We start from the raw sequence: 26991 nt of genomic DNA, 5'->3' as shown, positions 1-26991 counted from the left end.
TCTTCGCTGAGTGATTGGTTCTGAAACAGGACCAGGTCTGTCTTCTGTCTGTCCTAGAGCCTGAGTTAGCCCTTGCCTGCTCCTTATTTCCAAGTCCCTTTGTCTTCCAGTAGAGGGAGGATTGCTACCCATTCAGCCTTCTCGTAGAAGCAGCTTTAATTCAGCAGCATCCTCAGACCAGCTCAGCTGCTGGACTGGAGTTGAAGCACAGGATAGTGGAAGACAGACAGTTGGGGAGGTAAATCTCTCACCCAGAATTCTGTCGGTGCTTCACAGTGACTGTATCATGAATCATCTAAACTGGGACACTGGGAAAATCGAAGAGGGTACTATTAATAATTATGCTGAGACACCAGACATAAAGCAAGACTATTCCAGGCCAACTCTTTAGGAAGGCTGGGATCACGTAACTCTCTGTCTTCTCCTTTTACCCTGCCACGTAGAAGTCATACTTCTTACTCTTTCTGTGTAGTGAATCCTGAGGGGCCTGGGAAACCCTGTTTTCCCACTTTTTTCTACCCAACCTGTCTTACCCAAATGTCCCCCAACCCTCATATCTCCTTGCCCAACAATAAGAGACCACATTCATGCCAATTTGAGAGAGAAGCTCTATTTATATTGGTGGCACAAGTGAGCAGGAGTCCAGTGGGGACTCTCAGGGCCATGCAGTGTTCTCTTGAGAGTCAATACAGGGGATCAGATCTCCTTCCCCCGCCTTTGCCTGGGGAGACTTGAGGCTTGATTTGTCTTTCCCTTGGCTCTGGACTTTGAGGAAGTTAGGGGTGGAGGTTTGGGTTTTGGGTTTCTCTGCCCCCAAGTCCCTCTCTGGATTTCTAGCTGCAATGTGCCTTTGAGCCAGAGTTGGTGGGAAAGCACTGTCCTAGATCTGGGTATGGTGTTGAGCCTATAGCCAGAGGAAGGAAGGAATTCCAGTGTAGAGTCTGCAGAGGGAAAGGACAGGAATGATGCCAGAAGCTTGTGACAACGAAGAGAGGGAAGAGAAAGAAGGTGAAAAATCGGGTCCTACATTTGCTTGTCAGGAAGGACCAAGTCATTTTGTGCCTGAGAAGGCACAGTCCAAAGCTTGGGTTTTTACCACTGTTTGCTTTCTGGAGCATCCTTCCAGGTTTTTTCATTTTTCTCACCATCTACAGCCAGTGAATCCACTCTGCCTGTGAAGTGGCTGCCTTAAGATTCAGCCTCCTCTGACACTTCCTGTGTGCAGATGTGCACAAAGATGGAAGCTGGGTGAAGGCTGAGGCCATCCTTGGAGAGCAGGTGTATGTGGCGGTAACCTGGGGGTGGTTGGAGGGTGGAGAGGACAGCATCAGGAAGACGGCCAGAGCTGGGGTGTGGGCCGGGAGAGGGAGGACCATCTCACCTTGCTGCATGCAGCTCCACGGCAGGGTGTACTGACCAATGAAGTCATTTCGGGATTTCCAGTCATAGTCTTTGACCACAAAACGCAGCAGGGCCAGTTCAGGTACCAGGATCCGGAAGCACAGTGTCTGCCCCCAGTATGGATTAAAACCTGAGCCAGGGAGGGTGAGTGAGGGAAAGGATGAAGGAACAGACATTATTGACCACGCTGGTGAGTTGCTTGCCCTGTGTTCTCTTGCTTCATTTTCAGAGCAGTCAGCACTTTACAGGTGAGGAAACCAAGTGGATAAGCAGTCTGCTTAGGTCACTGTAAGTGAGAGACCTGGCTTCAGACCCAAGTCCTCATCCTTTGTCCTGTCTGCACTGCTTCCCCTGGAGGGGGCAGGAAGGATGATGGACTGTGCTTAACAGAGACCTGGACAGTGGGAAGACCACAGGCATGCTCCTCCCACTTTCCCCAGCACTGCCCAGCGTCTCACCATTGTTCTCCACGTAGCTGGTCTCTTGCCGGGTTGTGTCTGGGCGGACGCCAAAGATCTCCACTCTAACCAAGGGGTCCACAATGGACTGTTCTTTGGTGTTGTCCACTTTGGGGAGTTGCTGACCACTGATTACCTGCAACCAGGGCTCTGGAACCTCACTAGTTCCTGCTCAGCCCAGCCCCCCTCCAGCTCTCACACCCTGGGGGGAGGAGGAAGGCTGAGGGGAGGGGGAGACATAGGACCTTGCACTATATGCTTATGGTTTACAAAACTAATTCTCATGGGTAATATATTTTCTTCTAGTACCTCACCTGCAATTTAAAATGCATCCAAGTAGAAATTTAATAAGGTCTGAAAGGGGGAAAATTACGACAGCAACCCTTCTCTAGCACTTCTGTGCCCTAGGCACCGTTGTTAGCACTTCAGATTAACGAGGGGCTCCCCAGGTGGCTCAGTGGTCAAGAATCTGCCTGCCAGTGCAGGAGACTCGGGTTCAATCCCTGGGAAGATCCCCTGGAGTAGGAAATGGCAACCCACTCCAGTATTCTTGCCTGGGAAATTACATGTACAGAGGAGCCTGGTGGGCCACAGTCCATGGGGTCACAAAGAGTCAGACAGGACCGAGCACACACACAGATTAATCTCAACAGTCCTGTACAGTAGGCAGTATTACCCCTACTTTGCAGGTGAGAATAAGGTTAAGTTTGCCAAACATTACATGACTAGTAAATGGGTCTGAACCTAGGCGATTGACTCCAAAGTCTATGCTGCCCCATGAGGAACTTTCCCTCTATTACACTCCTGTCAGACCTAGCCGCCCCTGCCCCAGGCTCTATTTCAGCTATCCCAGTTTCTTCCCAGTGGTTTTTCTTTCCATTATACCTGGATTATGAGGGTCTGGGCTTTGAAAGGGCTGATGGGCCTCTCAGGGTGGAAGGAACTCTGGGCATCGCGCAGGAAGTCTGGCTTCAGCACATAGCCACAGCCAGCATTCTGGCGGAAGAGCCCATCACACAGGTCCATCTCCAGCCCGGCTGTCTGCATGTTCATAGCCACTGAGGGCCCCAGGAGAAAAAAAGGAAAGAGTCACCTTGGGGGCTAGGCAGCCATCTTTCAGGGAAACCAGACAGAACTTTTGGGGTGTAAAAGGGCTGCTGGCAACACTGGAGAATGTCTTTCTCAGCCCGGCACTCCCCTTGAAGCACTCTCTGGCCCCACTGCCACCCAGGGACCGACTTCCCATCCATTGCCCTTGCACTCCCTCTTCCCTGTCCGTACCACTCCCTCACCCATCTGGCAGCCTGCATTCCAGAATTCCTGGGGGTTGTAGTTGGATGAATCCGTCCTCAGGCCACTGGGATACACTCTGCTTAACTGCCAGGCATTGTGCTGCACAAACTCATCGCCTGTAAAGAGGGTGTGGGTCCTGAGATGGTAGTGGGTGGAGTGGACCCTCCTACTTCCTTGGTCTCAAAGGCCCCCGCCCGCCTACTTCACTCTTCTCTCCAGCATCTCCTAAGGCTGTGACTGTCTCTGCTCCATGCAGACCACCTCCCCCAGCTGTCTTTCCCCTAGAGCCTTGAGTCCACTGTTCACCTCCTATCCCCATACCTGGTCTGGGGAGTTCCTTAACTTCAACGTCCCTCTGCTCCCTCATCCTCTTTCTTGGAACTCATCCTCCTGCCCGTCAGACCTGACTTTACCCATCCCATTTCCATCCCTCCCTCTTGGTCCTGACCAGCCTCCTTGATGAGGCTCTTGGCCTTGGTTTCAGAGAAAGATGATGTTTCATAGAAGTGGTAGTGCTCCCTCGAGTGAGTGAAGCTGTAGAATGTGACAGCCTTCAAGTAGACAACCAGGGCAGAGAGGGCTGGACACAAGATGGCCTTGGGTTTCTGGAAAAGGAGAGAGAGGATGATAGAGTTGAGCCATTAGCAATCCGAGAGGGAAGAAGCCAGTGGCCAAGATCTGAACTTCCCCACCCAACCTAAGGCTCTGCCCGCTGCCTCCCTCCTGCCTCACCTGCTTGGGAAAGAGAAGAAGCCCAGGCTTGGAAATAGGAGCCTGGGCCATAATCTGACAACACAAAGGCCGACACAACAGCGGGCACATCACAACCTGAGGATGGGAATGGGAATAAAAGCAGTCTGCGTATACTAAAGGGATCAGTTTCAGCCTCTGGGCTTGAAGGGTTACTGTGCAGGTAACAGGTCTTTAACTTATTACTGCTAAACAGAGATGTCATCCTCACTACCTCTCATCTTTTAAAACAAATTAATTTTTTATCAAAATGTATATGAATCCAGATACATCAAGTTATGCAAATGGTCATGGAACTCACACCTGGAAGGATGTCAGAGTCCCAGAGTAACATCTATAGATTTTTCTGAATTCCCATTTCCATCCCTGGGCATGGCAGCAGGTGAGACAACACAGCTCCAGAGAGAACAGGATAATAAGCTAGAAGTCATTCAGCTGAGCCAAGCAAGTGCATAAGAGAGAGAAATGCAGACTTCAAAGCAAGATCTTGGCGGTCCCACCGTTGGCAGGCCTTCCCCAACCTTCCATGCTCCTCCTCTTTGGCTATTTTTGGTCCCTTTTTAGACTCACCTTTTCCAAGAAACTTTCTAGCAATAAACTCACTTTAGTTGAGGTCATAGCAGTCACTCTAGTAAGCCCTACTTACCTAATATAACAACACACACGCACACATCAGTGGTTTTTGAAGTATCATTTAAAGAGACTGGGAAGTAGTACAAAGATGTCTCAGAAGTCACCTGGGAGACCCAGGAGAGAGCCAAAGAAGTACTTCAACCAGAATGACTCTGCATATATCTATTTTGTGTCCTGAGCTTCCATATAGAATTTCATTAAAAAAAAAAAAAAAAAGATCTCACAGAACAAAGAAGTTGGAAAGCCACTGCCATATGTCTGTATATGGCAATCTATATGGTGATGCTGTGTATGGCTTCTCATGCCTCTTGTCATTGGAGGCAAGGAGCATTTTGCTCCTTGGTTCTCCACCCTGCCTGGCTCCAGTCTCTTCACACATGGGGTCTCAGCTTGTAGTACTGACTAATCAAACACCAGAGCAGAAAGACCACCCTTCTGGCCTACCTTCTTTTTGTCCTCACTGCGAGGGCTCAGCTCCTGGGGCTCAGACTCCAGCTGGGCCTCCAAGTCCAGCTTAGCCTCCTGCTCCGCTTCCAATTCAGCCTCTGGCTCTTCCTCCTCTTCCTCAAGCATTAGCTTCTTCCCCTTCACAAGGATCTTCCCCCGAAGGTCCTAGGGGATGAAAACAGAGGGGCCTGTCTACCTGTCTGCTCTGGGCCCCTCCTGTGGGTCGTGTAGCTCCTATGCAGCTCTCACAGGACCACCTCAAAGGCAAAGGAAGCAAGTAAGTGGTCGGAAGTTCCCACAGGAAGGCTACTTGATACATACAGCAGGGATTTCTTATGGTTAAGCCAACCTGTAACATCTCTAAGGTAAAAAATACATGCGAACCCCTACCTCACATTTGAGACATAAAGATTCCTCATAGATTGAAGATTTACATGTAAAAAACATTAGAGTATTAGAGGAAGATAGAGACTCTTTCTGAAAAGCCTCAAGGTAGGAAAGCCTTTGAAAACTCAGAAGACATAAAAAATGATTGGCAGAGGTGACTACATAAAGGTTAAAAACCCGTAGAGCAGAAGAGGCTATGAAGACAAAAAGAAAAAATAGACTGCAAGGGGAGTTTCCTGGCAGTCCAGTGGTTAGGACTCCACACGGCTGTGTCCTGGGTTCAGTCCCTGGTTATGAACTAGGTCATCCAAGTCGCACAGAGTGGCCACCCTCTGCCCCAATAGACTGCAAAAAAGTATTTTTAAAGCATTAATATCTTTAACATTTTTTAAAGTTATATATCAAGAAAAATTATAAACTCTAATATAAAAAGTTTGTAAATAATATCAGTTAATTTGAAAGAATAAAACAGACCTTTGTTTTTTAAAAACTTTTTTTTCATGTTTGCCATTACGAATCATCTCACTACTGGAATTGTTTGTAGTCATTACCTTACACTGTTCAGTTGGAGTGAAATTTGTTTTTTTTCTGCACCCTGCCCCCCTACCACGAGGGCAACTTGACAATAATAACCGAAAATGTCAACATGCAGTTTTCAACCCAGCAATTTTTTTCCTAGGAATCCATTTCAAAGAAAGAGTAAATGAGCAAAGCTCTATGTACAAATGAAAAATTATAAACAACCTAAATTTTTACCATTTACTGGTTATTTTTACCACCTACTGGTTGAGTAAATTATGGTCAGTAACATAAAGTACAATACTATAGAACTGTTAAAAAAGAAAATATATATGAAAAAATATTTGTGATATATATAAAAGGGATAGAAAGGATGATCCCATTCACATTTTTTAAAAATGTAACCATATATACATATATATGTCTATATAAGTGTGTAAAAAATCTATAATGTTGGCAGCTGTTATTGGAGAGGTTGAGATTATGGTGGGGGACTCTCCCTTTATATTTATAGAGCCTATAATAATGAACTATCAGGAAAAAAAAAAGATCTTCCATTGAAAAAAGAAATATAAAGTAAACAAATGGTTTTAAATTTAGAAAGCTATATCTGGAATTTTATGTTGAATTAGATTTCTTTTTATTTCTTTTGGCCATGCCACTCGGCTTGCAGGATCTCAGTTCCTGGAGCAGGGATTGGCAGTGAAAGCTTGGAATCATAACCACTAGGCCACATTGGAACACCCTGAATTCAATTTTTTAAAAATTAAAGTTGTCTCTGAGAATATTAAAGAGCAAGATGGTCCATCTGAGGGTGAGAAGAAGGGAACAGATGGGCCTGGAAGGAAAAGCCAAGGCCGGTAGGGAAGCCTGGGCTGGAAGGGCAGGGTCCCTACCTCGGGGGAGGGCAGCTGAGTGGGAGGCTGCCCATCCAAGGCTGTCATCAGTAGCTGATCCCCCAGGATCTCCGTCAGATGGCGCACGATGATCTCCTGCTGCTCCCAGCTGCAGTGGTTCTCCAGCGACAAGATGACTGGATAGTCTGACGTCTGGTCAGGAGGGGAAGGCATGCTGGAGCCAAAGTTCTGAGGCCTATAACCCTCTTGCTTCTCCAGTTCCACCCCCACCCACCACCCCACCACCCACCCCCTGCCAATTACTCAACTGAGTACCCTGATTGCCAAAAGTCCTCTGACTCCATGCCAGGCCTCCAGGAGATCTGCCTGGGTCTAGGCACCCCACATCTAAAAGTCACTCTTGGGACCCCAAATCTCAGATCTGTGCCAGGTCTGACTCAGGTCCTTATGGGACCTTTGAGTTTTCAGGCTTAGAGTGGGAAAGCCAGGCCAGTGCCCCTGACATGTTCACATTACACTTTCAGACTTTCATCCCCAGATAGCTATTGCCTCCCAGCTCTACCCACCAGTTTGTCTGTTTCCTCCTCCGCCATCTCCCAGGTGGGTGACAGAAGTTTTTAGAAGTAATCATTACAGTTAGCAATTACTTCTATGACTACTTAACTAGTAACACATCCAACACTTATTCATAATAATCCCTTAATGTTTGCCTGATGCTTCACAATTAAAATCTCTTTTACGTATATGTCATTTGACATCACCTAGGTCGGGAAGATCCCCTGGCAAAGGGAATGGATACCCACTCCAGTGTTCTTGCCTGGAGAATTCTATGGATAAAGGAGCCTGTTGGGCTACAGTGCATAGGGTCACAAAGAGTTGGATACAACTGAGTGACTAATACTTTTACTTTCCCCTGCATCCCTCCCCAACCCCAGACCCAGAGTCTCTTCCTTCAGATCCTCTTGCTAATCACCAGTATTTCCATCCTGAGGCTCCCACCTGGAAGGCATACTGTCCTATAGCGGCCACAACATCTTTGAATGGGATGCGGGAGGTCAGGGTGTGTCCGTGGTAAACAATAGGTTCCCCGCTTGGTCCATCCCATATATCCACCTCCACACAGCGGCACCCCCGCTTCAGGGCCCTGCAAGAACCCCACCCCCCAGGGACGGGAGGGGTCAAGGTGTGATCTTTCACATAGGGACCCTCTTCCCTCTCTGGAGAGAACAGTGCTCACCAGCACTCACACATCAAGACTCTGTCAATTTACATCTCCGTGGACCCCTGTCTGTCTGCTGGGACACACCTGCAGCTCACACTGATCTCCACCAGGCCCTACTCAACAATCCTCCCTTAGGGAGCCATCACATACTGCCTTCTGGTATTCTGCTTGTATATCTTTATATGACACCTGAGTTATTCAAACTCTTGGTAAATTTACATTTTACTTCCTTGCTAGGCTTCCTAGGGAAGTTGCACTTGAAGTGACTAGTTCAGCTGCTGGCATTACAAAGATGCCTTGACTATTTGATCTATTGCATGGTTAATCACAATAAAGTCAGGTACCATTTATTACCTATTGACACATAAATTACCTTATTGAATCCTCACAACAAGCCAGACAGAATAGACAGAATAGTAATCATCTCTGTGTCTCAGATAGGGAAGCTGAGACAGCGAGAGGTTAAGTATTTGACCTCAGAGTACCAAGTGAGGGAGCTAGTTGTTTATCTCAAATGGTCTGACTCCAGAACCTATGTTTTTAAATCCTCTTCCCTACTGCCTCCCATTTAACATTGAGTTTATTCATTTGTTCAAAATAAATCTGTCAGGACCTCTGGTGCCAAGGTAATTTCATGTCCTATGAAAGAGAAGCCGTGTTTACCCGCAGGGTTTCCACAGCACTCTCCTGCCAGTCTTCAATATCTCCTCCAAGTCTCTCAGGGACCAAGGAATCCTCAGCTCAAATCCCCCCACAACAGCGTTTCAATTCCTGCAGTCAACTAACAATTCCTCTCCAACTTCCCACAGATCTTTCCATCTCATGAGCTGGACCCCTTCACCCCCCAGCCCCACAGCACCGTATGTATCCCTCCACGCTGCTCTGGCCACAAAGCTGGTCCCCCACCAGGTAGGTGTTGTGGGAGGAGTTGATGTAGTAGTGGTTCAGGGGTTGAGTCATGTCCTGGTAGAGGGGGTGGCAGGTTGGATTGAAGATGTCTCCGTCCTTTGAGCAGAGGTAGCCGAGGAAGCCGTCCATGCTCAGCACATGCCGCAGTTTTCCTGGGGTGTGGAGTGGCTAGAGTGAGAAGCTCTCAGCGGCAGTGCTCAGAGCACCCCACCCCTCTCCAGGGCCCAGCCTTTCAAATGGTGTCCACTCCCAGCCTCCAGACCCCATTGCCCTATCCAGCCTGTCATTTCAAGCATCCCCATCCTCAGAGAACCATAAAGATACAAAGGGAATTATTAAGATCATGCTAGTCCAGTGCTGCCCAACAGAACTTTCTACAGTGATGGAAGTGTTCTCTGGTCTGCACAGCCCAGTACGATAACCTTTAAATAAATAAAGCTACTGAGCATTTGAAATGTTGCTGTGTGACTGCGGAACTGAATTACAGTTTTGTATTCACAGGAGATTGGCTCCAGGACTTCCCCCTTCCCCATGCTGCTGCTGCTGCTGCTGCTGCTAAGTCGCTTCAGTCATGTCTGACTCTGTGCAACCCCATAGACAGCAGCCCACCAGGCTCCCCCGTCCCTGGGATTCTCCAGGCAAGAACACTAGAGTGGGTTGCCATTTCCTTCTCCAATGCATGAAAGTAAAAAGTTAAAGTGAAGTCATTCAGTCATGTCTGACTCTTAGCAACCCCATGGACTGCAGCCTACCAGGCTCCTCCGTCCATGGGATTTTCCAGGCAAGAGTACTGGAGTGGGGTGCCATTGCCTTCTCCGCCCCTTCCCCATGCTGCTGCTGCTGCTAAGTCGCTTCAGTCATGTCCGATTCTGTGCGACCCCAGAGATGGCAGGCTACCAGGCTCCCCTGTCCCTGGGATTCTCCAGGCAAGAGTACTGGAGTGGGGTGCCATTGCCTTCTCCGGCCCCTTCCCCATAGCAGATACCAAAATCCATGGACGCTCAAGCGCCTTACACAGAATCTCATGGTACAGTCGACCCTCTGTATCTGCGATGTGGCACCTGTACATACAGAGAGCTGACTGTAATTTAAATTTAAATAGTCACATGGGGCTCAGGGTTACCATGAAGGACAGCACAGTATTTAGTCCAAAGGACTAATTTCATAGATGGGGCACCCGAGGCTCAGAGAGGATCAAAGTCAAAGACTTGTTAGTGACAAGACCAAGGTGCATGCATGAATGCCAAGTTGCTTCACGTCTGAAGACTCTTTGTTACCCTATGGGCTGTAGCCTGCCAGGCTCCTCTGTCCTCGAGATTCTTCAGGCAAGAATACTGGAGAGGGTTGCCATGCCTCCTCCAGGAGATCTTCCCAACCCAGGGATCGAACCTACATCTCTTACATTTCCTATATTGGCACAGACGTTCTTCAGCTCTACCACCACCTGGGAAGCCCCAAGACCAAGGTACCTGTGTGTTATGCCCTGGGCTGTGTAGCTACTGCCTACTATGGCCTGAGGGTTTCTTGAGCATTGCCAAGGACATAACATGCAGCATCTCCCTTAATGCTCTCACCAACACAATCAGGTGGATATAATATAATCTGCCCTGAGAGGTTAGGTAACATACCCAGGGTCACATCTGTGGTGGTTGTTCAGTCGCTCAGTCATGTCTGACTCTTTGCAGCCCTGCAGCATGCCAGGCTTCCCTGTCCTTCACTGTCCGCCAGAGTTTGCTCAAACTCATGTCCATTGAGTCAGTGATGCCAGTCAACCATCTCATCTCCTGTCATCCCCTTCTCCTCCTGCCTTTAATCTTTCCCAGCATCAGGGTCTTTTCTAATGAGTCGGCTCTTCATGTCAGGTGGTCAAAGTATTGAAATTTCAGCATCAGTCCTTTCAGTAAATATTCAGGGTTGATTTCCTTTAGGATTGACTGGTTAGATCTTCTTGCTGTCCAAGGGACTCTCAAGAGGCTTCTCCAGCACTACAACTCAAAAGCATCGATTTCAAGGCATTCGGCCTTCTTTATGGTCCAACTGTCACAGCTGTACAGGACTGCTGGAAAAACCATAGGTTTGACGATACAGACCTTTGTCAGCAAAGTGATGTCTCTGCTCTTTAATATGCTGTCTAGGTTTGTCACAGCTTTCCTTCCAAGGAGCAAGAGTCTTTTAATTTCATGGCTGCAGTCACTGTCAGGTGGCGCTAGTGGTAAAGATCCTGCCTGCCACTGTAGGAGACATAAGAAACCCTGGTTTGATCCCTGGGTCAAGATGATCCCCTGGAGAAGGAAATGGCAACCCTCTCCAGTATTCTTGCCTGGAGAGTTCCATGCACAGAGGAGCCTGGCAGGCTACAGTCCCTAGGGTTGCACAGAATCATACATGACCGAAGTGACTTAGCATGCACACAGTCACTGTTTGCAGTGATTTTGGAGCCTAAGGAAATAAAATCTGTCGTTGTTTCCACTTTTCCTCCTCTATTTGCACAAAGTGATGGGACCAGATGCCTCGCATTTCACATAAGATACTCTGCATATAAGGTAAATAAGCAGGATGACAACATACAGCCTTGACATACTCTTTTCCCAATTCTGAAGCAATCCTTGTTCCATGTACATTTCTAACTGTTGCTCCTTGTCCTGCATACAGGTTTCTTAGGAGACAGGTAAGGTGGTCTGGTATTCCCATCTCTTGAAGAATTTTCTACAGTTTATTGTGATCCACACAGTCAAAGACTTTGGCATAATAAATGAAGCAGAAGTAGATGTTTTTCTGGAATTCCCTTACTGCTTTTTCTATGATCCAAAGAATGTGAGCAATTTGATCTCTGGTTCCTCTGCCTTTTTTAAACCCAGCTTGTATATCTGGAAGTTCTCAGTTCGTGTACTACTGAAGCCTAGTTTGAAGGATTTTGAGCATTTAAAACTTGCTACATGTGAAATGATGGCAATTGTGTGGTAGTTTGAACATTCTTTGGCTTTGCCCTTCTTTGGGATTGGAATGAAAACTGACCTTTTCCAGTCCTATGGCCACTGCTGAGTTTTCCAAATTTGCTGATATATTGAGTGCAGCACTTTAACAGCATCATCTTTTGTGATTTTAAATAGCTCAGCTGGAATTCCATCACCTCCACTATCTTTATTCATAGTAATGCTTCCTAAGGTCCACCTGACTTCACTCTCCAGGATGTCTTGTTCTAGGTGAGGGACCACACCATCGTGGAAATCGAGATCACTAAGACCTTTTGTACAGTTCTTGTGTGTATTCTTGCCACCTCTTCTTAATCTCCTCTGCTTCTGTTAGGTCTTCACTGTTTCTGTCCTTTATTGTGCCCATTCTTGCATGAAATGTTCCCTTGATATCTCCACTTTTCTTAAAGAGGTCTCTAATCTTTCTTATTCTGTTGTTTTCCTCTACTTCTTTGCACTGTTCTCTTAAGGTTTTCATCTCTCTTCTTGCTATTCTCTGAAACTCTGCATTCAGTTGGGTATCTTTCCCTTTCTCCCTTGCCTTTTGCTTCTCTTCTTTTCTCAGCTATTTGTAAAGCCTCCTCAGACAACAACTTTGCCTTCTTGCACATCTTTTTCTTTGGGATGGTTCTGGTCACCGCCTCCTGTATAATATTATGTCACATAACTAATAACTAATAAGTGAAGGAGCTGGAATTTGAACCCAGGGAGTCAGATGTCAGAGTCTGCTCTACACTGTTGGACTGTGAAGTCTCACTGAGGATAACTTTGCTACAGGGGAGGCAGAACAGCTTGACTCTCATGCCTAGCTTCCTCATTCCAGGTGTGACAAGGCCTGGCAATGGTGGAAATGGCAAGAAGTTGGGCGCAAAGTTTCATTATTTCTATATTTTGGCCATGACTTGAGGCATGCTGCTGCTGCTGCTAAGTCGCTTCAGTCGTGTCCGACTCTGTGTGACCCCATAGACGGCAGCCCGCCAGGCTCCCCCGTCCCTGGGATTCTCCAGGCAAGAACACTGGAGTGGGTTGCCATTTCCTTCTCCAATGCATGAAAGTGAAAAGTGAAAGTGAGGTCGCTCAGTCGTGTCTGACTCTTAGCAACCCCATGGGCTGCAGCCTATCAGGCTCCTCCGTCCATGGGATTTTCCAAGCAAGAGTACTGGAGTGGGGTGCCATTGCCTTCTCCGGACTTGAGGCATGCAGGGTGCTAGTTTCCCGATCAGGGATCAAATCCATGCCCCCTTCAGTGGAAGCTCAAAGTCTTAACCACTGGACTGCCAGAGAAATCCCACAAAGTTTCATTCTTGACTGTAATAACTCAAATTGCAAATTGCTAAAGTCCATAGCTACCAGGTACTTTTCATGTGCTTTATTTCATTTGATCACCAGTTATTTTACAAATGAGAAAACTGAGCCTCTGATAGGTTAAGCAACTCAGTACTCTAAGAAGCAGAGTGGGGACTTGAGCCTCTGTCTCCTGACTGATACCACACTTTGCAGCCACAGTGTTGTTGTATCTGATAATCAAGTGAAAAGGGAAAGAACTCCAAAAAGGGTGGATAGAATAAATGTGGGGCTTCCCAGGTGGCTCAGTGGTAAAGAATCTGCCTGCCAGTGCAGGAAACCCAAGAGACAAGGATCCAGTCCCTGGGTTGGGAAGGTCCCCTGGAGTAAGAAATGACAACCTACTCCAGTATTCTTGCCTGGAAAATTCCATGGACAAAGGAGCCTGTTGGGCTACAGTCCATGGGCTACAAAGAGTTGGACACAACTGAGTGACTGAGCATGCACACAGGCAGAATAAATGTAATGATGTATGCTGGATTCTTCATTGGAAACAGAGGATCCTGTCTTAACCCTTCAACTTCCTCTTCTGTTTAGTTTTCTGAAAAGATTGCTTCACAGCCCCTTTCTTCTCTAAGCACCCACATAAATCTGGAATCAGTGATTCCAACACTTTGGCTCCACGGTCCATGAGGGTAGTGTCCTTGTCTGACCTACTACTGTATCTCTGTTGCCTATCATTGGTCCTGGCACATTACAGGTACTCAGTGAGCATTTGCTGAAGTAGCGAGTGAATGAATCAATGAATGAAAGGGAATGGGAATTGAGACCTAAGAAACCTGGGTCACCTGTCCAGCTCACATTCCTCTCATGTCTTATTCTCATTCTCAAGAGAGGCACCAGGTAAGAGTCAATGATCTGGCTTTGAATTACAATTCCTCATTTCATTAACTGTTGACTTTAAGCAAGTCACTTAATTTTTCTGAATCTCAGTTTTCCTCTTCTGTACAACTGAGTTGATAATAGAAATCTACTTCCATGGGTTGTTGGAAGGATTAGAAAAGGCATGTAGAGATATCATCAGCACATTATGGGATGCTTAGCAAAGGCCCAATAAAGATTATTGCTTTTGATTTACAAGGATGTAGTGAGTACTAAACCCACTCCGGTGTTCTTGCCTGGAGAATCCCAGGGACGGCGGAGCCTGGTGGGCTGCCGTCTATGGGGTCTCACAGAGTCGGACACGACTGAAGCAACTTAGCAGCAGCAGTAGCAGCAGTGAGTACTAAGGGCTTCCCTGGTGGCTCAGATGGTAAAGAATCTGCCTGCAGTGCAGGAGACCTGGGGTTTTATCCCTGAGTTGGGAAGATCCCTTGGAGAAGGGAATACCTACCCACTCCTGTATTCTTGCCTGGGAAATCCCATGGACAGAGGAGCCTGGTGGGCTATAGTCCATGGGTTCGCAAAGAGTTGGACACAACTGAGCGTCTAACACACTCACACACTCACACACACACACACACAAAGGACTAAATAATGTAAGAGCTATAAAGTGAAGTAAAGTGGAAGTTGCTCAGTTGTGTCAGACTCTTTGCGACCCCATGGACTATATATATAGTCCATGTAATTCTCCAGGCCAGAATACTGGAGTGGGTAGCCTTTGCCTTCTCCAGGGGATCTTCCCAACCCAGGGATTGAACCTAAGTCTCCCGCATTGCAGGCGGATTCTTTACCAGCTGAGCCACAAGGGAAGCCCAAGAATATTGGACTGGATAGCCTATCCTTTCTCCGGCAGATCTTCCCAACCCAGGAATCAAACTGGGGTCTCCTGCATTGCAGGAGGATTCTTTACCAGCTGAGCCACAAGGGAAGCCCAAGAATATTGGACTGGATAGCCTATCCTTTCTCCGGCAGATCTTCCCAACCCAGGAATCAAACTGGGGTCTCCTGCATTGCAGGCGGATTCTTTACCAGCTGAGCCACAAGGGAAGCCCAAGAATATTGGACTGGATAGCCTATCCTTTCTCCGGCAGATCTTCCCAACCCAGGAATCAAACTGGGGTCTCCTGCATTGCAGGCGGATTCTTTACCAACTGAGCTATCAGGGAAGCCCTCTTTTTATTAATAATGTAAGTTTTTCATGCTCTGCAAGGAATGAAGGGCAGGAAGGTGTCTACTAAAGGGGCAAGGAGAAGGTTTGAGGGCAGAGAGGGCATATTTTAACTGCTTGTTAAGAGCCAAATGATTGTCTACCTCATCATCCGCCTCAGCCAGGGGCTGACTAGGTGCTCAGCTCAGGGACTTAGGACTCAAAAACCACCTGGGGAACTTGGAGAAAGTCCAGGAAACGGCAGAGAGCCAGCACTTAAAGAGACAGCAAACAGGAACCATGAAGGGAACTAAAGGGAAAGGAATCACATGCCCTAGAGAAGAAGCCAAAAGTAAGAGGAGCAGGATTTTATGTTTCCACTGGGACAAAGGTTGATATCAGGAAGAACAGTGTGAAAGTGAAGGATGAGAAATATGAGCGTGGTAGAGGAAAGGGGACTTACGGAATGTTCTTCCTCCTAAGAGATACAGCACTACAGAGGAGACTCCTGTCTTATGTGGGCAGGAAATGGCTTTCTCCTTCTGGAGGAGTGATTGAATGAGATGAAGATGATTGGGAAGGGGGTCTGGGGGACTGAATTTTCCCTTAGTTAGGCAGAAGGCTAGTTGTCTCTTGGTCCCTCATCTGGCCCCCATGTGTGTTGCCTCACCACCCTAGTCCTCTTACCACTTTCTGAAGGCTCATAGCGGTCGATGAGTTCCAGAGCAAGGTCAGAAGCCCGTTCTCCTTCCTTCTGCTCCTCTTGGAGGAAATCCACAAATTCCAACAGGGTCAGTTTCTGCCCATCAGATGAAAACTTTTCAAACAGTTCCTGCACTTCTGGACGCTGAGTCAATGACTTATAGAACTCTACAAATTCTTCTCCCTCCAGAGTCCCAGACTGGGATGTGTCTGCTGTCTGCAGAAGAGGGTTTAGAGGAGAGTAAAAAACCCTTTAACGGCAGATGTTGCAGTTTTGACTTTCCTTGTAAGGGCGTTATTATTGATGGAGCCAGGCAGGCTTCCACAGAACTCCTGACATTTAGTGTTCATAGGAAAAGCCACTACAGGAAGTAAAAAGCAAAATTTCGGCCATACCATTTGCTACTAGAGAAAAATTTCAACTAGAAAGAATTAAATGCCCCCAACATGTCCCTAAAAGATCAGAAGATCCCTTTTTCTATTTACTCACATGCCAGTTGGAGTTTTCCACTGTACTAGGCACTTGTGAAATCCTGGCCAAGGACAGAGAGGTCCCTGAGGTCTGATGTAATAACATGTTGTTATTTACCTTTCATAAGATTATGAGTCATCTTTCCAACAAGACTGAAGGGTAAGAACCATGTCCTACCCACACTTCCCAATGAACCTGGCGTAGTAGGAGAGATTCAACAGCTGTGTGTTGCTGGAGAGGGTTGGAGGACTTCTGGCTAAGGGAGAATGTGGCCTTGATTGGCTTCCCCAGAAGACTCACCTGGAAAAGCTGAAAGGCATATTCTTGGTCCATTTCCACATTCATCAGGTGCAATAACCGTTGGACCTCTCCGAAACTCATCCGACCATCCTGGTTTTTGTCTCCGCGCTGGAACCAATCACTCAGCCATCCAGGTCTGAGTCAAGGCAAAAGCACTGAGTGTGTGTTTGTGTGTGCAGATGTGTGTGCACATTCATCCATTGACTGCTCCCCTGTCTTTGTTGCCAGTCCCCTCCCCAGAGCCAATTCATTTTCCACATTAGCTTCTGGAATAATCTCCCCAGAGCACCAATCTATCTTGCCCCTGCATGGCTCAGGTGCCTTTGGGGACATCCCTGTTGCCTGCAAAAAGAAGCCCAACTTCCCTAACATAGAAATTAAGATCTCCTTCACCCCAGTGATCTGGCCCCAAACCAGCCTTCTCAACACAGAAATGACTACCTTGCACCTCAGACAGATTCAGCAAGCCCCTGCTTGGTGATGTCCCAGCTCTTCAGCTTCCTACCTCTGGGCCTTTATTCATGATGTTTCCTCAGACATGAGTGCCTTCCCCTCCTCTTCCCTTCAGTTCAAATTCTACTCATTTTCAAGGTTCAGCTCAAACGCTACTTTCTCCTGAAGCTTTCTCATGACCATCTCAGCTAGAAATAAGTATTTCTCCTTCCTTTGAACACCCACATATCAGCTAAGTACTGTAATGCTGGTAAATTAAATTATTCACACAATTCTATTTTCTCTGCTGACTAAAATAATATCTGAGCCTCATTAATCTTTGTATCCCTAAAGCCTGGCATAGTGCCTCTTACATTCTACTTAATAGATGGTGAATAAATGAATGGACCAGCATAGAAGGTGAATACAGTCTAGGAAACTTGAAGTGAGTTGATCCCACTAAGCCCCCTAAGGAGTTGCTCCCCATCCCTATGGGAGTTAATGCCACTGGGATCTTCTGTTCAGCTCTCAGGATCAGCTCCTAGTTTGCCTCTCACGGTCCCTTTACCCAATCCTGGGGGCCCTGATTCCTCTCCAAACTCTGTGTGACTCTGTCTGTGCCATCACAGGCCTCCATTCTTCCCTCAGTATCTCAGCCTCACATCAGCCCAAGCTGTCCCTGGCCACCCCATCTGGACTCTCTAGCCCTGTGCCCCCTCCTACTTGTCCCTAGCCCTTCAGCATCTGGCTCCTTCAGTGACCCCTGGATCCCACTCTGACTCCATCCTGCTGATACTGGTCCAGCCTCTCCTGTTGGTCCATGTTGGTGACAAAGCCCACCAACAGCTGGAGCCCCTGCATCCAGGTCTGGGCTTCCTGGACACTGTTGGCCACCAGGTCCAGGTTGGAGCGGCGGCCATGGAAGACGATGGTGAAGCCCTGCTCCAGGGGGAACTCCTCTGCCAGGTTGCGCAGCAACTCAGACTCGTGGCCCTCACGTACTGTGTCCACGTCGGAGATTGAGACTGCCAGGGAAGAAGTGAGTGGGGGGCCCTGAGCAAAGGGTCTGACAAATCACAGCAGCTGAGAGCCAAGGACCAGTATTCCCCCTTTTTCTCTCTGAAACCACAGGAGGAGGGACCCCAGCCTCCATAGACTAAAACCCCCAAAGCCTTAGTACAGGGAGATGCAGAGTCTTGGAATTCAGATTGCCACGAGTCATTGTTTTCATAGCAGCATGACAAGGGGCCTGTGCTGGAAATGGCAAGACCTGGCTTCCAGCCACCAACTAGCAGTGTGACAGGGACAAAAATGACGTAGCCCCTCAGTGTCCTAATCTTAAATAAGGGATGGTCCCTTCCATGGCCAATCCACATGGTGATCAATTACAGGAAGACTGGTGGGGCTGACAAGTGGAAGCACACTTGCAGGATAGAAGCAGTTACACCAAAGCATGACGCGCCCAAATTCAGTTCTCTCATTCCAGGTTTGAGGGCTTCCTCTTTCCAGATGTCTGGGAGGGAGCCAGAGAAATCCTTCCCCCCGCTTCTTCAGCTGGGGCTGGTGTGGATCGTAAGCTCTGGTTATGTCTCTAAAGTAGATTCTCTTAAGTGAGTCCTGTGGTCACATTTTTAGAGGGATCATAAAGTGTTTGGCCAATAGGAGGCACACTGTTATGACACATTTACGATATTTAGAAATATTCACTATAATGGTTAATTCACTAAATTCATCTGGGTTTCAGGCCTCATGCTAGGTGGTTTACATACATTAAGTTCTTGAGCTCCTGTAATGTACTAGGCTGTTTAATCCTCATTTTATAGATGAGGAAACTTATATTAGCTTAAGTTAAATAACTTGTCCAAAGTCACTCAGCTAGAAATTGGCAGAGCCAGGGCTTTTATCTAGACAGTTGGCTACCCGAGATCATGCTATAATAATAATGATGATGATGATAGTAATAAGATAAAACCTATGATTTATTGAGCCTTATTATGTGGCAAAGACTCTTGGAAGATCTTTGCATGCCATAACCAATTTGATCCTTGTAACACCCTGAAGAGGCTAGTACAGTTATAATTTCCATTTTACAGGCTCAGATAAAGACACTAAAGAGACCAGAGCAGGGCACATCATAAGACACTGGTCACTCCTCTGCCCTCAAGCTGCTGGGCCTGTAAGGTCCTGTCCACCCACATGCCCACCCCTGGCTACCCACATCACTCACAGCTGGGCTTGGCCCTGCCTCCAGCCTGCCGGGCATGCCAGACTGTCATGCCATCATCCTGAAGTCTGAAGAATCTTAGCTTCTTCCAGCTTTTGGACCTCACCTTGCGCATCATTGTGCCTTTCTGCATCAGCAGCAGATCTTGATTGATGGGCAGCCCTGAGCCAGGAGAAGAAGGGACTGAGTAGCTGGTAGGGAAGGTGGAGGGCCCAGGACGAGCTTTGGAACAGGAGTCCAGCCTCCTCCCTGTCTCTGGGCTGTCTCCCCAAGCCTCTTCTGCAGGGGTACTCACGGCCTTGCAGCAGATACGCCATCACCCACTGCTTCACCAGCTGATGCCAGAGTCACCTAAAGGAGCGAGGAGCAGCAAGAGACTTCAGGTTAATCTTGAGGTCTTACAGTAATAGATCAAGGGAGGAAGAGAAGGAAATTAGTGTTCCTTGACTGCCTGCATTGTGTCAGCTACTTCATCTACATAATTTGTAGCTCTTTTCACTTCTAATTTGAGTTTAGTGATTGAGGCTTAGAGAGGCTAAGAAACTTGTCTCAATCACACAGGGACTTGGAATTTAAACCCAAATATATCTGATTTCAGAGTTTCTGCCGTTTCCCACAGCCATCTCCGACAGGGCCAACCCAGGGGTTTCTGCCAAATACCCTCTTCTTTCCCAACACCCTACAATCCACGAGGTCATGTTGACCACACCTCTCTCAGTTCCCCATTATTAGGAATCACTGACTTGCTGGCTTCCCCCTTTCAGAACTTGGAATCTCTCTGCCTCCTAGCCTTTCCTTCTCCAAGCAGAATCATCTCAACTTCCCTTCCAGGAGCCCTCTCCACGCTCCTGTGTGGATCCTCCAGCTCTGGACAGGCTAGGCCAGAGTATTTCTTTTGTCTCTTCTACCACACTTAGAACTGCACCTTGCTAAATAAGCCACTTCTACCTTCACATGATAAAGTGTAGCTCATACTCTTATTCATAATAGTAATTCTCACAGTTTTAATGGACCAGATAAGTTACATAGTCTCAGAACAGCATGTTCAAGTTTTCTCTACTTGAGTAGAGAGAGTTCCTACCTTTAAATATATGCTCATTTGCTGTTGCTGCTGAGTCGCTTCAGTTGTGTCCGACTCTGTGCAACCCCATAGACGGCAGCCCACTAGGCTCCCCCGTCCCTGGGATTCTCCAGGCAAGAATACTAGAGTGGGTTTCCGTTTCCTTCTCCAATGCATGAAAGTGAGAAGTGAAAGGGAAGTCGCTCAGCCGTGTCCGACTCTTAGTGACCCCATGGACTGCAGCCCACCAGGCTCCTCCATCCATGGGATTTTCCAGGCAAGAGTACTGGAGTGGGGTGCCATTGCTCATTTAGGACTGGTTATTCCGGTAGTCATGTATGGATGTGAGAGTTGGACTGTAAAGAAAACTGAATGCCGAAGAATTGATGCTTTTGAACTGTGGTGTTGGAGAAGACTCTTGAGAGTTCCTTGGACTGCAAGGATATCCAGCCAGTCCATCCTAAAGGAGATCAGTCCTGGGTGTTCATTGGAAGGAATGATGCTGAAGCTGAAACTCCAATACTTTGGCCACCTCATACGAAGAGTTGACTCATTGGAAAAGACTCTGATGCTGGGAGGGATTGGGGGCAAGAGGAGAAGGGGACGACAGAGGAAGAGATGGCTGGATGGCATCACCAACTCGATGGACATGAGTTTGGGTAAACCCCGGGAGCTGGTGATGGACAGGGAGGCCTGGCGTGCTGCGATTCATGGGGTCGCAAAGAGTTGGACACGACTGAGTGACTGAACTGAACTGAAGTTATCCTAAGAGCTAACAACAAACTTGCCTTGAAAAGAACTGGATGATTTGATTTGTGGCCACTTTGATCCTAGCTTTGTGCCTAGAACAAATATACTCAGTGCTTAAAGCAAATCATGCTGAAACTGGCAAAGTCCATGGAACATAAAGCTTTATGCTTTTGTATAAGCAAAGGATCCATGCTTGAAGAGAAATATTGTGGGTTTTAATTAGTAAGTTTAAACTTAAAAAAAGTCTTTCCGGCTGCCCTTTGCAGCATGTGGGATCTTAATTCCCCAATCAGGGATCGAACCTGTGCCTCCTACAGTGAAAGTGTGAAGTCTTAACCCCTGGACTGCCAGGAACATCCCTGAATAAGTTTAACAATTTGTCAGTGGTGAACATCTAAAAAAAAAAAAAAAAGGAAAGAATCCTTAAACTAATTATTCAGTTAGTACTCCATTTAAACATCATGTAGTTCAACTCCCTACGTTAGAGCAGAAGTCCAGAAACATGATGTGACTTGTCTGAGGTCACACAGCATATTAGTGCCCCATCTCCCTTAATTAGGAAGAGCCTGTAAAGCCACCCAGGGTGACGATCTTCAGGAATGATGTAGAAGTCACTGAAATTATAGCTCTCCTGACTGAAGGACCTAGAGAAGACTTTCCAAAGGAGTAGGAATGTGCAGGAAACCAATCTGAGTCTAAGCAGAAGAGATAAGGCAACTCTCAGGAGAGCAAGAACACAGCTTCAGTCCCAAGAGGGAAAGGTTTTACTGGCTGAGGCTGAATGTAGAATCCTGAGTGAGACCAGAGGAGACCTCTGGATGGAAGAAGGAAGGAAAGAAGACAGGAAAGCATCTCTGCTTTGCTGGGTGGTGTTGCACAGCTTGGAATCCAAGGTTTGCAAAAGTTCTATGAAGACTAAAAAGTAATAGATCTTCATTAAATGTCTTAGAGTTTCAGACTCTAAAAGGGGTTGGGGTCAACCTGGGGCTGAAGTCTAATCCCCTTTGCCAACATTCTGCCTCCTCTCTTCTCTGAACTTCTGGGATGGGTGGGCTTTAGCCCTGGGAGAAGACAGAATTACCTTCTGTCTATATGCCTGTGTCTGGGAGCCTCACCACAATGTCAAGACATGGGAGGTCTGAGAACAGTCCCAAGCACAGGAACATCCCTACCGCGTCTCAAACCAGCCTTAGAAAATGATTTTATACTCTTTTGTCAAACTCTTTCAACCTCAGAGCTTGGCGTGCCCTGCTCCCATTCTTGAGTCACTGTTTTAAAACTGTATCTAGGTGACACGTGGCCGATAGAGGGCTAGGTTCAACTCAGGGAGCCACAGGATGTCAGAGCTGGACTTCATTTTGTAGAAAAGGGACAGAGGAGCTCTTTTCTCTGCCATCCTACGTGTGATTGAGTTTGCACCTCACCATGTCTTCTCACAAGACTTTCAGGATCAGGCAACTCCTGACCACGAAAAAAAGCAGAATCACCCATTCCTCAATAGATTCCAATGAAAACAGGTAATCAGATACAACTCCAAGAGAAGACACTGGAGAAGAACCAAGCTGGCTGTGTCAGAAGCTTCAAGTATGAAGTGGCACACATTTATCCTGTGTTAAGGTTGTACGTTAACCAACCAGATCACAGAACATCACCGCTCTTTGAACAACTCACAGGGGAGACGAAATGCTTGGCTCCCGGTGCTTTCTGTTTCCCCACCAGCGGTCTATGGAGCTCAGTTATAAGTATGGGAACCCTTTTGTTAGAAAAAATAAAAGGCCAGAAGGCTAGCTGAACTGCCAGTCACCTAACGAATTAAGTGGCAGAACTGGGGCTAGAACTGAGGTCTCCATTTGACCAACTCAGAGACCTCACCGAGACTACCCTTAGAAAAGGCTTTCTCTAGCAAGCTGATGAAAGCAGAGCTGGGACCCAGTGAGGGACATTGTTCTCCCTCCCCGCCACCCCATCATTTTCTGTTCCTACCATATCCCACTCAACAGCCTTTCTTTTCCTTCTTCCTATTTTCTTCCCCTTCCCCCTCTTCTACCTGACCCCTTCCTTTTCCTTTCTTCCTAGCTCACTTTTCTCTCTCCTGACCCTCCCTTTGCCTTCCTATTTGCTTACCTAAGTCAGCCTCTCTTTGCTCTTGACTTCTCATCCTTCTCCTCATCCCTTCTCCTCATTACTCCTTGCTCTTTTTTTCTCTTCTAATTTGCAATGACTCGGATTCTCGTCCCCTGAAAGGCGCTTGAGACTTTGGTTCAGGAAGAGGGACTCTTGGGTTGGGATCCTGAGTAACAGATCCTTCTGCTCAGCTTCATTTTCCCCTGTATCCTAGGAGACCGACTAAACTACTCAGAGAATGCAACTTAGAACCTAGGTGTTCTAGGTCTTGGTGTTTCCTCTGGCACCTGAAGGTGGAATGGGGAGGATGGTCACAGCTGAGGCAGGTACAGTTTGGAGAGGAGGGAAAAAGGATTTGGGAGTGGGAGCAAGAGAAAGAGGCAAGAATCAGAGGATAATGATTGAGAGAGAGGTTGGGTCTTAACTGTTTATGCCTAGGCACATATATGGAGCTCCCTGAGGATACAGATAATTACCTCTATAATACAGATGAGAAAAGAGACACACAAATAGGGCAGGAAGTGGCCAAGGGTTGCCAAGCAAGATTTGGTCCTCAGCTGACAGGTGGCTTCATATCACCTGGAGATGGCCTTTGGCAGAGTTGCCGGTGGCTTATAGTGGAATTCAAGGTGTCTACAGTCTCTCTGAGGGCAGGATGGAAGAGATTCATCCTGTCTACTCTCTTTCTTTGGAGCAGAATTATGACAAACCTGGTTCATATGAAGAGGACAGAATGGCTCCAGTCACAGGTCATAGCCTTCAGAATGTTAGAGCTTAAAGACTCATACAACACATCAATCTAGTGGTTCCTGGTTATATCAATGTCTCCTGTAGAGTGTCTTAAAATAGAGATTCCTTAGCCCCACCTCAAATCTACCAGATCAGAGTTTCTAAGGATGGGGCCCAGGAATACTCATTTTTAACAAGGGCTCCTGAGACACAAGCAAATCTAGGGACCCCTCTACTCCCCCCATAGTAGATCAGGAAGCCATGGTCCAAAGTCAAAGAGCTAGTTAACATCAGAGACAGGACTAGGAGAGGGTACTCTTCCCAATATTTTTTTTATAATGCTTCCCCAAAAAGGCAGCTTTATTTAAAGAGAAGTTACAGTAAAAATGAAAGAATGTTTCCTGTGCCTAGAAAGATTCTGTTGTACTCTTGTGCACATCAATTTAATGTTCTCATGGACGCCTGTGAATCAACCAGATTTGTTCATGCCTCCACTCATCCCATAAATTCTCAAGTGCCTCCTATTTGACAGCACTTGGTCAGACCTAGGAGGCAGCTGGGAATAGGTCAGACTGAGTCCCTGAAGTGTGAATTGTTGTTTTGGTCTCAACACCAATTTGTCTGAATATCAGTTTTTCGGTTCTATAATCCTTCCCATTAGGCCTCTCTTTCATGGGCACCGGCAAAGTGCCCTGGATCATTGAGCAGGCTAAGAATGAGGCATAGAACTCAAACCCTGGCTCTTTCCAAGGAAGTCTCACAACTCTCTGCCTATTACCAGGGGTTTCTGATAATAGAAGATCCCCCACCCCCGCCGTGGGTCTTGGTCAACCCTCATGTGGTAATCCTCAACAATCTGTTAATGAATTCATGCTGAAGCATGATTGCTTCAGTTCTCTCTCTCCCCTTCCTGGGGTGGGATCACCACTTATCTACACAGTGGCAGCCCTGGGTAGCTAAGAGGTCCTCATATAAAAAGGTGACTGATATAGCTAGTAGGAAAACTATAAGTCCAAGTGGATAAGCTAGAGAAAACCAGCAGGTCGGGGGCCCGTAAACCTGTTCAGGCAAAGGAGTCCAGGGTATGATTTAGTCAGGGGGAATAAGCATGTGGAGGCCACGGGCAAGGACTTGGGCGTGTCGGAGCTAGGAGCAGAGGCTGGTCAGAGCCTCCAGCCCTTACCGTGGGCAGGATAGCCGTCCTATGTCTGAGCTCTGGGATGCTCTCCGCCGTGGAGCAAGGAAATCCAGTGGGGCTCCTTTGCTCTTCTTGCACTCGCTGGCTTCCTCCCCTCTTCTGCTGCAGTTTGCTGCTGTCGCTGGCTGACTTACAGCCAGATGGAAGGAGTGGGGTGGGGAGAGGTGTGAGTTCTCTCCTCAGTCCAGCCCATCCCTTAAAGGCCCAGGACACTGGTCAGCGTGAGGGAGTCGTGGGGGTGGGGTGGGTAGCACAGGATTAAGGGGAGGGATTGACGAGCAGTGCATCTCCAGGGAGGAGGAGCCTGTCTGCCCTTCTCCATGCCAGCCCTCACTGACCTCAATCTCGCAGTAGCTTTCAGAGTGAAACCCAAGGAGTATCCGAGTGGCAGTGCTCCATGAATCACTGTTTTTCATTCTGGTTGGTTTCTCTCTGCATGTTGTACAGCTGTCTTTGCCCTTATTTCATCTGGCTCCCTTCCATGGTGTCTGTTTCCATTGGCCTGGTTGTGTGTCTCTGTATCCTGTCTTGCTGAGCACTCAGTCTAACTTTATGGCTCAGGGAAAGGAGAAAAGATACGGTGAGCAAGGGGGAAGGGGACAAAAGGAGGAAGAATGATTTTAGAGTGTAGAGGGAAAGGTTGGCGTCTCTCTATGTATTAGATATCTGCTGAATATTGAAGGAATGTATATATGAATGTAGGAGACAATTTGTTTCATAGATTCATTCATCCTACAACCGTTTGTTCAGCATCTCTAACAGGCAAGGACATATCTGTGTGTTTATAAAGTACATGTAGAAATGAAGCAGACTCATAGTGTATAAGGATCAAAAGCAAAAAGAGGAACACAAGGCTGGAAAGACATCCAGCTGGGAAAGCAAGGTAATGAACTTCTTAAAGCGTGTATGAATAGGCAGCGGAAACAAACACCAAGATTGAGGAAAGGGGGCCAAGTTAGGAGAGGAATAGGGGATTGTCAAGGGCTTTATTACGGCTCCATACTTCACAGTGAGAAACGGAGGCCCAGGGAAGTTTCAGCAATGGCCCGGACTCACAGGTCAGAGCAGAGACCGCCAGTCCCTTACACTCTCCCCAGTATTGTGAGCTGGGACCTACTTTTGCTCTGCCTTGGGAAGACTGCGGGGTATGGCTCTTTTTGGATCAGTGTATGACAGAATGGAGCTGAGGGTAGGGGCACAGCTCTGTACTTGGACTTCTGTGGGCTCATCTTCCAGTGAGTTGTGTCTTAATCACAGGCACAGAGGGAACTAACTGTACAAAGTGGTGTCATTTCTGAGTGTGCTGGGACCTGGCTGCCTCTTGTGGCTCCTCCAAACATCGCTCAACTGCCTAATATTCTACCATTAGTGCTTATTTATAGCTAAACCTTTAGTCCCATTAAAATAAAATCCTTCTGAGTAATTCCCATAAATGTCCGGATAGTGGTTACTTTGAAGAAGAGAGAGGCATTGCGGTGGGATGGGGCACATAGCTGGCTTCTGAAATAGCTGGCCAAGTTCTGTTTCTGGTCCTGGGTTGCTGATAAGGGTCTTCATAATAACTTATGAAGCTATACGTTTTATGTAGTTTTCTGTAGCTTTGTTATATTTTACAACAAAAGGGTTTCATGTTTTAGTAACTGGTAATTTCTGAAGCCTTACAAGTCTCAAAATTTATACCTAAGCTGAGTTTACTGCACTGACAGCAGGTTTTAATAAAGGAAAAGGAATATGCAGGGAGTAGAGGCAGAAGAGGGAAGGCCATTCCTGGGGAACAGG

At 47.2% G+C, this 26991-nt stretch overlaps 1 protein-coding gene across 7 annotated transcripts; it reads right to left on the bottom strand.

Annotated features, from left to right (window-relative positions):
* Positions 1–24: 24 nt before the first annotated feature.
* On the bottom strand, positions 25–25446 carry PLCD4 (phospholipase C delta 4). Of its 7 annotated transcripts, none has more exons than XM_055573471.1 (16): positions 25198–25445; positions 19647–19702; positions 19355–19513; positions 17924–18152; positions 16696–16825; positions 15909–16140; positions 8827–9028; positions 7745–7889; positions 6785–6937; positions 4980–5147; positions 3601–3757; positions 3152–3268; positions 2745–2917; positions 1860–1995; positions 1382–1531; positions 25–1295 (listed from the first exon to the last, which is right to left on the bottom strand). In XM_055573471.1, the coding sequence occupies exons 2-16, from the start codon at positions 19666–19668 to the stop codon at positions 1189–1191; spliced, it is 2280 nt and encodes a 759-aa protein (XP_055429446.1). In that variant the 5' UTR covers positions 19669–19702; positions 25198–25445; the 3' UTR covers positions 25–1188. The 7 variants fall into 7 exon arrangements, with proteins under 7 accessions (XP_055429446.1, XP_055429447.1, XP_055429450.1 ...); XM_055573472.1 differs by having other exon boundaries at positions 16696–16816; XM_055573475.1 differs by having other exon boundaries at positions 19458–19513.
* Positions 25447–26991: the final 1545 nt, after the last annotated feature.

The sequence above is a fragment of the Bubalus kerabau genome, chromosome 3, assembly GCF_029407905.1.
Source record: "Bubalus kerabau isolate K-KA32 ecotype Philippines breed swamp buffalo chromosome 3, PCC_UOA_SB_1v2, whole genome shotgun sequence".
NCBI lineage: Eukaryota > Metazoa > Chordata > Mammalia > Artiodactyla > Bovidae > Bubalus > Bubalus kerabau.
This window is presented reverse-complemented; position numbering and strand designations above follow the sequence as displayed.

Bases quoted from the DNA above. Each gene is read 5' to 3' on its own strand.
- PLCD4 (XM_055573471.1), bottom strand. From the start codon at position 19,668: ATGGCGTATCTGCTGCAAGGCC. The intron at 19,514-19,646 runs GTGAGTACCCCT...CTCCTGGCTCAG, and splicing joins GGCGTATCTGCTGCAAGGCC to GGCTGCCCATCAATCAAGAT. The intron at 16,141-16,695 runs GTGAGTCTTCTG...CCTCTTCTGCAG, and splicing joins ATGCCTTTCAGCTTTTCCAG to ACAGCAGACACATCCCAGTC.